The sequence below is a fragment of the Mastomys coucha genome, unplaced genomic scaffold (assembly GCF_008632895.1).
Source record: "Mastomys coucha isolate ucsf_1 unplaced genomic scaffold, UCSF_Mcou_1 pScaffold14, whole genome shotgun sequence".
In the NCBI taxonomy this organism is placed as follows: Eukaryota; Metazoa; Chordata; class Mammalia; order Rodentia; family Muridae; genus Mastomys; species Mastomys coucha.
Genome location: NW_022196896.1, coordinates 113,780,885 through 113,791,442, shown reverse-complemented (window position 1 = coordinate 113,791,442; position 10,558 = coordinate 113,780,885). Strand labels below are relative to the sequence as shown.

General features: G+C 46.7%; 1 protein-coding gene and 1 long non-coding RNA gene across 8 annotated transcripts in view; one reads left to right on the top strand and one right to left on the bottom strand.

The window, feature by feature from the left end:
- Mroh2a (maestro heat like repeat family member 2A) overlaps positions 1-8,111 on the bottom strand; it is a 36,466-nt gene extending 28,355 nt beyond the window's left edge. For 4 of the 7 annotated variants that reach the window (XM_031368346.1, XM_031368342.1, XM_031368345.1 and 1 more), the window contains exons 1-8: positions 7,869-8,111; positions 6,766-6,992; positions 6,503-6,684; positions 4,279-4,410; positions 3,965-4,127; positions 2,507-2,605; positions 1,338-1,489; positions 632-775 (exon numbers count right to left, since the gene is read on the bottom strand). In XM_031368346.1, coding sequence (XP_031224206.1) covers positions 632-775; positions 1,338-1,489; positions 2,507-2,605; positions 3,965-4,127; positions 4,279-4,410; positions 6,503-6,684; positions 6,766-6,844 — 951 coding nt within the window. In that variant the 5' untranslated portion in view covers positions 6,845-6,992; positions 7,869-8,111. The remainder of the gene's footprint in view (positions 1-631; positions 776-1,337; positions 1,490-2,506; positions 2,606-3,964; positions 4,128-4,278; positions 4,411-6,502; positions 6,685-6,765; positions 6,993-7,868) is intronic. The other 3 variants (XM_031368340.1, XM_031368344.1, XM_031368341.1) reach the window with 2 other exon arrangements.
- On the top strand, positions 8,102-9,335 carry LOC116088737. Its single transcript, XR_004117994.1, has 2 exons — positions 8,102-8,211; positions 8,917-9,335. It is a non-coding gene; the product is annotated as an uncharacterized LOC116088737 (long non-coding RNA).
- The last annotated feature ends 1,223 nt before the right edge of the window (positions 9,336-10,558 follow it).

Below are 10,558 nucleotides of genomic sequence, written 5' to 3'. Positions count from 1 at the left end.
CTGGCTCAGTTTTCTACGAGATAGACTTGATCCAACCCTGAATTTCCACCATCCCTGGATGACTCGTGTGCCCGATAAACTTGGAGAGTGTGCTGGGGGCCCACTGAGAAGGCCATTTCTACCTCTCTTGTTCACCAGAGTGGGGGCTGAATCCAAATCTATTCTTCAGCCACAATCTATGCAGGCGGCTCCCCAGTCAGTCCTGCCTGTTCTTTTCTGCTCCTTGTTTTTCCATTAAGGCCCTGCCCTGTACATTTGCTCCATTTCAGTGTGCACCAGCCTGGGCCAGGCCTACACTCAGAACCTGCAACATCTCCACCTCACACATTAGAGGGTGTGGAGGCTCCAAAACCTAATCCGCCCAGAGCTCAGCGTCCTTTTACTTAGACATAAAATCTCTTTGGATTTAACCGCCTAAGAGTCCAAACACCCCAAGGCTCTTAGTTACGGTAACCCTAAACATCCAGAGGGAAACCACAGCTTCCCCGTGGCCTCCTGGACCCTTTGAGATCCTTCTGCCTGGAATGACAGCTTGTTTCCCAGAGTTCCAGGGTCGTGTAGGGTATGGATGTAGGGCCTGCTGGCACCTGTGGGCTCTTGAGGCTTAGAGTTTCTTGAGTTCGGCCGTCACCTGTGTGATGAAGAGGGCCTCCAGGCCACCCTGGAACTCAGCCAGCAGCAGGGGGATGTAGTCGTACACCTGTTCTCTCAGGTCATCGTTAGGCAGGAGAAGGCTCAGCATGGGCCTCAGAGACTTGATGACTCCCAGTTTCACCTGTGTAGGAAGTGAAGTTTCCAGAGCCCCGGCAGGACCGGGATCTTAGCGACTCAAACACTCTTCAGCATCATACAGATGGGGTACTATAGAGAGTGTCCAGGCTTCCCCCCTAAAGTCCCCACCGTGGTTAGTGCAGTGGGACTAGACTACCTGATGCGAGTCTTGTCTGTAAACCAAGTAACCTTGGGCAAGTGCAAAATAAATATACGTAAGTAAATAAATAAATAAAACTCTTCTGTGCCTCAGTTCCCTTGTTTGTAAAGTGGTCCTGCCTTATAGAGTTGGTCTAAACACGATGTTCTTAGTCAGGAAAGCCAGAGATTACCTGGAGTGGGGCAAGTGCCTTCCAGTCTCAAGACCTCATCTAAAAGCTCTCTGTGGGCCTTCGGCAAGCTCTAGCCCTTGACACAAGCAGCCTCCTTCGCCCGCTCCATCCAGCATTCATAGAGTCCTAGGGTCTCAGGGCTCCAGGAACGAGGCTGAACCCAGAAGCTTTGCGGCATCTTCTGGGAAGTATAACCCAGAGAATACAGAGACCTCCCAGCACAGCGAGCCTCACCTCAACGTCCTGGTGGCGCAGCCACACGGTCACGAAGTACCGGTACATTGGGAAGAGCTTCACAGCAAACTGGTCCTCAGTCATCACAGGGTACAGGCTGTCCTCCAGGTGCCTCAGGTAAAACTGCACCGTCTCACAGAACGTCTCCATGGCTGCCAGCAGCAGGACAGGCAGGTGGGGTCAGAGGGGCCGGGGTTGGAGCCACTCCTTCCTGGTATTCCTGAGGTTGCTGAGTCCCCCTCCTCTCTGCTCTGTTGGCTGCTTGCAGCCCCCTGATTCTGCATGCCCATGTGAGCATTGAACACACAGGTATGTCTAAACCCCTCCTTTTGGGGATGCAGGATCAAAGTGGAACTACAATCTGGAGATTCCAGTAAGGACAGCAACAAACACAGGATCATCTTTTTCTTGAACATCAGGGTTTTGGGGCCCAACCTAGCGTCAAATAACCAAATCACAGGACCAGATGCTTGGATGTGAATAGCCTCCAAGGACTTCTCTGAGACAAGCCCTTTCCTTCCTATAAATGTCTCTCACCTTTCTCTGAAATGCCTAAGTATAGAACAAGCTCCACAGAGTCACAGATATGACCACGGTCTCCTGTAACGTACCCACATGCCCCCAAGGGGGCAGATCACACAATATACTGGTTAACTTTTTAACATAAGCTAGAGTCATCTGAGGAGAGGGAACCTCTATTGATCAAACATCTCCATCAGACTGGCCTGTAGGCGAATGTATGGGGCATTTTCTTGATTAACAATTGATGGAAGAGGTCTCAGTCCACTGGGGGAGGTGTCACCCCTGGGCAGGTGGTCCTTAGTCGTCTAAGAAAGCAGGCTGAGTAACTCATGAGGAACAAACTAGTGAGCAGCCTTCCATGGCCTCTGCTTTAGTTTCTGCTCCCATGTCCCTTTATGCTGGACGTCAAGTTAGTCGTAAGCTAAGCTAAGCCCTTTTCTCCCCAAGTAGCTTTTGGCTATGGTATTTATCAAAGCAACAGAAACCCTGACTAGGGTGTGAACCAAACAAAATGTGAGACTGTGCAGTCACTGGGGTGGGAGCACAGCTCTCCTTTAACAAACCCTTATCCCCCTCCTCACCTCTTACCCCCCCCCCCGTCTCCCTCTGGTTAAGGCTTGACCCACAAGCCCAAGTGAGACACGCACCGCTACAGATCACCTGGCGCATCTTGGCTTCGTTGGCAAGTCTCAGCATCGTGAATATGGTAGCCAGGGTGATGCCCATGTACGGCATGAACTCAAACACTGTAGGACACCAAGAGGTCACGGGGTGTCAGGGAAGGGGTTGAGAAGGGAGAAGGTAGAGAGGATGACCCTACCGCCTACCACCTTAAGACTATGGAGTCTACTGGGGAAACCCTTTGCCATCAATAGTATGGCAGGGAATAGGGTGAGCTGTTGCATGCTTAAAAGGGGAGAACTGAAAAGAAGAGAAGGGCAAAGATGTGAGAGGGAGCAGAGAACTGAGGAGCTACAGAGGAGTGGTGGGGACAGAGAGCCACAGGAGAAGGCCGATGTGGAAAGAAAGGCAGCGAGGGTCCTGGCCAGGGAGCATGTCTGTCTCAAGGGCATATGTATGACTCTTGAAGAAGACTCAGTGTTCTCTATTTTTGGATGGAGAAAGACAGCAGACAGGACTCATAGACATGAAAGAATCCCATTGGAGACTTCCAGAGTCTAGGCCCATCCTTCCTTTCAAACCTGTCGCCTCCCCTCAAGCTGAGAGCACCCCTCCACATTTCCTCAGACTCTAGACTCACAGTGTGTTTCTAACAATGAACTAATTCTCTACTCTCCTTCCCAGGAGCGCCCTTCTTTCAGGTCTCCAGTATTAGTATCTGTAGGCTCAGGCCTATCTGTGCCTGTGGGCCATCCAATTGCTACCTCCGTTTCTCCTCAGCTCCCAAACAGGCTTCCATCCCCTGCATACCAGGCCATGCCCCCACCCCTCTGGCTCTAACTGTCCCCTCTACAGAAATGGACATGTAGTGTCTTGGTCTTCTCTGGACTACAGGTGGCTCTGTATTCACAGTGACGCTATCTGCCCTCAGTAAAGGCCCTGTTACCACCTTCTTCACACATATGCCTCTCTTCCATCTTTCAGTCTCAGCTAGAATACAGTTGTCAGAGCCTTAGCTGCTCTCACACAGCCATCTTGGCCATCTTTCTTCATAGCTGTCATCTCTTAAGTATTTGTTTCCCTGTTTCCTTGTTTATGGTCCCCTCAGAAGCTAAGAACCACATGGATTTTCCTCACCACTGGGTCCCAGCACCCACCACAGGCTCGTGGGGGCAAGAGTTCCATATGCTTTTGCAGGTGGAATGAAGGAGGAGAAAATAAGCAGAGAAACAGAGAGGAGAGACAAAACAGAGTAGGGGTGCGTGGGGGGGGTGGGGATAAAGGGGAAGAGAGGAGACAGACAGACAGACAAAGAAAAAGCGAATCAGAAACACATAAAAGGAATCTGAGTGGTAAGGACTAGGCATAGAGGGGATGGCACAGAGAAAGAGAGAAGCACAATGGGTGGGGCCAGACACAGAGGTAAACTGAGTGACATAAGATCAAGAGGCCAACCCAATCTGGCCAGGGTCTCAGATCCCTACCATTGCCATTGGCCAGCTTGGCCAGGGTGACAATGACAAACTCGTCAGTGAGGTTGAGGGGCTTGAGGTGATGCTGCAGTTCATACATGACCAAGCTGAAGTGGTTTCGGGAGAGAGCCACCAGAGTCTCACTGGCCACCTCGGCAGTCTCGAAACCCTCCGTCTGCAGGGGACAGAGAGGCACCGCTAGTCCCCTCCTGGCTCTATCAGGCTCAGTCTGCCTCAGTTCCCTGAGACAGCCTGGACCAGGCTCAGCTGCAGTGCAGCTCCTGGGCCTGCAGAAGGAAGGCATGGCAGAGTCCAGGCCCCAGTACCTCTGTGATATCCCGCATCTGCTTGGAGGCAATGGCCACCAGCCTTTGTATACAGTGCTCCTCCATCTCCCCTTCCTGCTGGATAATCTCCTGCATGATGTTGTAGATGTTCATCTTGCGCTGGGTAGAAATCTGGGAGCAAGCATGGCAGGTGGCAGTAGGGGTGGGGCTTTTTCCCAGCATCACCTGCCACCTTCATTCCCTTCTCTCTGGCCATCTTGTCTCAGATCTCTTCCATCTCCAGCCTCTCCCAATTCTGTGCACTTACCCAACACTCCCTGTCCCTAGGACTTGCAAGTCATTTCTCTTGGCTCAATCAACGGTCAGCTGCGAAGGTGTCATTTGGTCAACACACAAGGTCCTTCACACACTATTTAGTGTCAGGCTTGAGAGCCCAAGAAGCAAGTTCACCCTGCCCTTTGCCCCAGCCAAGGACTCAAGGCAGGAAACACATCTTTCTCTCCTGCAGTTTCTGTGTGGGCAACACTTAGCACCAAATAAGGTGTCCTGGTTTAGAATAGTGTTGGGCAGATGGCTTGTGTGCCCAAGGCCATATCTGGGTAGTTTCGAAAGACTCTTACTATGTGCATGTATGCATGTGTGTGTGCATGCAAATGGAGATCAGAGGATAGCCTAAGGCTGGACTGGCTCCTCCATCCAGACCCAGGGATCCTCCTGTCTCTGCCTCCTGCTGGGATTCCAAGCGCACACCACCATGCTTAGCATTTTTTAAAAAAAGATTTATTTATTTATTTATTTATTATATGTAAGTATACTGTAGCTGTCTTCAGACACCCCAGAAGAGGGCATCAGATTTCATTACGGATGGTGGTGAGCCACCATGAGGTTTCTGGGATTTGAACTCAGGACCTTTGGAAGAGCAGTCAGTGCTCTAAACCGCTAAGCTATCTCTCCAGCCCCATGCTTAGCATTTTTATGTGGGTTCTGAGGATTAAACTTAGGTCCTTGGGTTTGCAAGGCAAGAATGTTACTAACTGAACTATTCAATCATGAATGATTTTACACAGAGCATCATGAGTCTAGGCTTTGAACTCTGAACACAGAGGAACAATGAGACCATGGTGACTGTTCAGTAAGTACTTCATAGCTCTAGACCAAGTTCTCAGCCTTTATTATCATTGCCCCTGAAGTAGTCTTTTTGATGTTTTCCTAAGTGTCCCTGCTACAACGAACCTTTGATAACCCAGGTTTAATGTATATGCACCACATGCAATCTGTGCTTTATGCATAAAGCACAGTTAAAGGCCACTAAATAATCATGTTTTCTGTACTTTCTGATGCCTTGAGGTCTACGGATGAGCAATGCTGTACAGCCTAGCCCTTCCTGCGGTAGCCAACTCCTAAGGATAGTTCACCAATTGCTTGTATGAATGCTTTTTGAGGTAGAAAATGAAATCTATCTAGACTGAATTGGATTCCCTCAAAATCTACATGTTGACACCAATCCCCTAAGTTAAGTAGCATTTTGAGGAGGGCCTTTGGGAGGTAATTTGGGCTTAATGAGGTCAGAAGGGTGGGGCCCTAATCCAAAGGGACTGGTGTCTGTTTGGAGAAACTGGCGCTCCCTGTGTCTTTCTCTCTCCATAAAACAGTGGTTCTCAAGCTTCCTAATGCTGTGACCCTTGAACACGGTTCTTCGTGTGGTGACTCCCAACCGTAAAATTATTTTGTTGCTACCTCATACTTATAATTTTGCTACTGTCAGGTAAATATCTGATATACAAATCCCCAAAGGAGTCCTACCCCCCAGGTTGAGAATCACTGCCATAGAAGAAAAGCCATAAAGATGGTGTCAGGGCATCTGTCAGTAGGCCAGGAGGAGCCTCAACAGAAACCCGACTATTGGGCATCTTGATTGAATGCAACTGAGGATGCATAACTGAGAGGAAATACATATCTGGACTTTTAGCCATACAGTTTATGGTCCTCTGTTATGACAACTTGAACAGACTGCAATCCCAGGTAATCCAGAGACCAGTCCCCACCATCCAGGTACCTCCCAATCCTGCCACACCAAACAAACCACCTTAAACCCAACTAGCCCTAAGGAATATGAGTGCCTTTGGTGTCAGCCATCTCTGCATCTCAGCTCTTAATGCCGTGTTCATGGTGACTGAAAAGATGTGCTGAATGGTAGGTGGACTCCCAGGCATCTAAACGTATCTGGTCAAAGAGGAGGTGCGGTGGGTTAGGGCATCCCTACCTCTGGCATCTGCAGGCAGCGGATGAGAGCATTCATCACCACACAGGGATCAGTGGTAGCCTTCTCTGTGATTATTACTGAAGCCAAAGTCTTCCGCATGTCCAGACCTGGCCCCGTGGTGTCTGTCTTTGCTGATTCACTGTCCATGATGTTCAGGAGGTTGGTGACTTGAAGGAATGTACCTGACACAAAGATGGGTGTAGGTGTGGTATTGAGTGGGCCAAGAGGGACCAGTGGTGTGGTGATGTTGCTGACTTCCTTACCGTCATCCTCTGGCTCCAGAAATGACAGGTGCTCTGCTTCCTCCAACATCTCTTCATTCAACTCAGTGGCTTCTTTCATGTCTCCTCACACTCCTTCAAGATGGACGAGATTAATAAATACTCCGTAGGGCAACACTCTCTCAAAGATGACCTCTCAGAAGTTCACACTCTTTTTAAAACTCTCCCTTCAGCGTGGGCAGAATCTGTGGCTCCATTTGATCCAATAACTAAGACAAAAGGAACAGGATGTCCTCTTAAATGCAACGCTTATGGAAATTCCCTCCCTTGGGTTGCTTGTGTTCTTGCCAAAGGTGATGGGAACTGACTTGCAGGATTACACTATTCACATGGGGCTCTTCACAGACTAGAAAAAGACACTCTGCCATCATCCAGAGGAAAGAGCCATGATGCATGCTGCCTATGGACGGACCACATGGCTTGAAACTGGGGTCCCCGGTCCTGTGACTATAGGAACTGAATTGTGCCAACTATCACATGCACTGGGGAAAGGCTGTTGAGTGCCAAAGAGGAGAGTAGCACTGCCCACAACTTGGCTGCATCCTCTAAGACCATGAACAGTGGGCCCAGGCAAGCCACACCCAGACTCCTGCCCACGTGGAAACTGAGAGAGATAATGGGTACATTTTTAATCCGCTAAGGTAGTTTTACTTTGTCACACAGCAATATTAAGTAATAAGCTTAATAAAGACGGTCCCCTCCCTCTTCTCTAGACATTACAAATTTAGGACTGCAGAACTCAGTCCTCTCACTAACTTCAAGGGCTGTTCAACATCCAAAGTATTTATTTTATTATTTTTTTTATTTTTGGTTTTTTGAGATAGGGTCTCTCTGTATAGCCCTGGCTGTCCTGGAACTCACTCTGTAGACCAGGCTGGCCTGCAGTGGTGGCACACGCCTTTAATCCCAGTACTTAGGAGGCAGAGGCAGGCGGATTTCTGAGTTCGACGCCCAAAGTTTCTTAATGAATGACAAGCCAGAACAGATGTCCCCCTCAGAGGACCAAAGTTCCCCAGATGCTTCCTCCTCCAGCCCCAGTTCCTCAACCCTCAACACATAATAGCTCTTCAGAGGATTCCCAGGACCTGAACACTGGCCTCGTCTCGAAGTCCTCGTCTGGGTAGAACAAAAAATGTTGGCCGAGGAAGATCTCTGCTCTTTGTCTAATATCCACCAAAGAAAATATGAACAATGGCAGGATCCAATGTCCACCACAGACACTCAGCCTCCTCCATGGTAATCCTCACGAGGAACAGGACTCCTGGCAGGGCTGGGGGTTTCATTAGAACCATCACCGTTATATCCCAGACCCTTGGAACTTTGAGATCCAACTGCCTCCCAGAGGCACTATCAACCAGAGCTGTGGGTACATTGGGTTGAAATCAAAGATTCACATCAAGTCTCCATTAAATATTTCTGTACCCAGAGGTGTGTGCTGATGTATGGTGGACTGTTTGGGAAAAGGAAATGACTAGTGGGGGTTACAGCCAAGGATCAAAGGGGTGGAGGGGGAGCCCAGTATAGAAAGATGAAGTCAAGGCAGCTGAAGGGAGGGAAGAGCATGGTATGGCTGTGAGGAGAGAACTCCTTCATCTCTTGGGCTACTCAACAGCCACATGTGTTCTCACAACTGGACCAGAAGCCAGGTGAGGAGGTGTGTTCTCACTGGGAGAGTCTCAGAAGATAACTTCAAAGACAGAGAAGAATAAGGGTTCTTCCCTAATCCAAAAGTAGACCTCAAAAGACCTCCTGGTCACCTGTTGCTAAGAGATCTGGTCAAGACCAGTGATTTGTACAGCAAAAAGCATTGGTCTGGGAAACATCTTTCATGCATTTCAGGTTAACAGATTCAGGTTACTCAGAGTCATATTGACCCATAGTTTCTTTATTAAAATTCCCTTTTGAGTCTGTCCATCTTGCCAGGTGACAGTTTATACTGGTTAGAGGGATATAATGTTTTGTTTTGTTGTGGTTTTTACAATTTGACATTAGCTAAGGAAGCCTGGGAAATGGGAACCTCATCTGAGGAAATGCCTTCAGGAGATTGGCCTGTAAGTGAGTCTGTGGGATATTATTTCTCCTTTTTTAATCTTTAAAAATAATCTATTTACATGTACGTGTGTTTTCCTGAAGGTTATATCTGTACAACATACAAGACTGGTACCCATGGAGCTCAGAATAGGGCATTGGATCGCCCAGAACTGAAATTACAGAAGGTTATGAGCCATCATGTGGATGCTGAGAACTGAACCCAGATCCACCTCAAGAGCAGCCAGTGCTCTTAACATTCAAGCCATCTCTCCAGCACTGGGATAATTTGTTAATTCATGATCATGTTGGAATGCCTAGCCCACTATGGGCAGTGCCACTCCTGGAAAAGTGGTCCTGGGTTATATGAAAAAGCAGACTGAGAAGCCATGAGAGCAAGCCAGTGAGCAGCATTCCTCTGTGACCTCTGCAACATCTGCTTCAGTTCTTGCTTCTGGGTTCCTACCTTGGCTTCCCTTAACTGACTGATTGGAATGTATAAGCCAAATAAACTTTTTTCTTCCCAAGAAGCTTTTGTTCATGGTGTTTATCACATTGGAAAGCAAATCAGGACAGAGTTCCTTTGCCTCTACCTGCTTGCTTCTAACCCTTCATTCCATCCCATTTTTTTTTCTTTTTTCTTTTTCACATTCCACAAATGAAGAGTTTATTTTAGTTAACGATAAAGACAAATATAAGTGGTTTTTCCTTCAAAATACTTCTAAGTCACACAAAAGAAAGTACAGAAATTATCTGTGCTATAGCCCTTATTTGGTTGCTAAAATGGATTTGTTTAGGGGAGTTTTCTCATGAAAAGTACGAGCTTGTATATTTGCCTGCTGATGATCTATCTGCCTGTTTTCAAGGCCAGTCATGACAATCAGGTTGGGATGAGTGTCTAGAAATGATTTCTGTTCAGTTCACCAACTTTGATTTTTAGTGTCTATGGAGAATGACCCATCCAACCTCAACAAAGAAAACCAGAAGATCAGTCACTAACATTAAGTTTAGTAAAACAATGTGACAGTATTTAATCCTGCATATTCATACTAAAACTCTGAACCTCATTTCTGATTTTTAAATGAGATTTCTATATTCCTAAAATTTGTTACCTGTAAACAATGATTATAATAATTCAAAATCCGATTAAGATACTGAAAAGAATAAATGAAAAATTATAAACACAATACTGCTATATTTACTCAATAAACAATCATTAATTTTAGTATTATCACATAGCTACAATATATAAACTTGCAGATAGAAGACCTGGGATTTAGACCCATTCATTGTCATAATTCATGATATATCTTGGGAAAATGTGTTAAAATGCTTGATAGACTAACTACTATAGACCCTTCAAAGGACAGTAGAAGTATCTGGTAAAAAAATGAGAGTTAATAGGAATACCAGACCTTATCATATTATAAGCAATTTATACATATTATTATATTTACTGCCCTCAACAACTTAAAGTACATGAAGATGAGGTAATTTTGTTTTTCTGTAGATAAGCCCCATCCAATTTTGCTATTGTCCAGCTTCAGAACTTCAGCTGAGGTGCAAAGGGCAGTGTGAATTTCCTATTCTTCTTTTCTTTTTTCTTTTTTTTAAAACTTTTACTGCATTATGATGAGAAAAGTTACATGATTTCAATATATCTGAATTTGTTAACATTGAAAAACATATTTCAATTAAATATAATTGAATCACATTCTTGTCTCCCTTTTGTACCACTGCTCCTCCC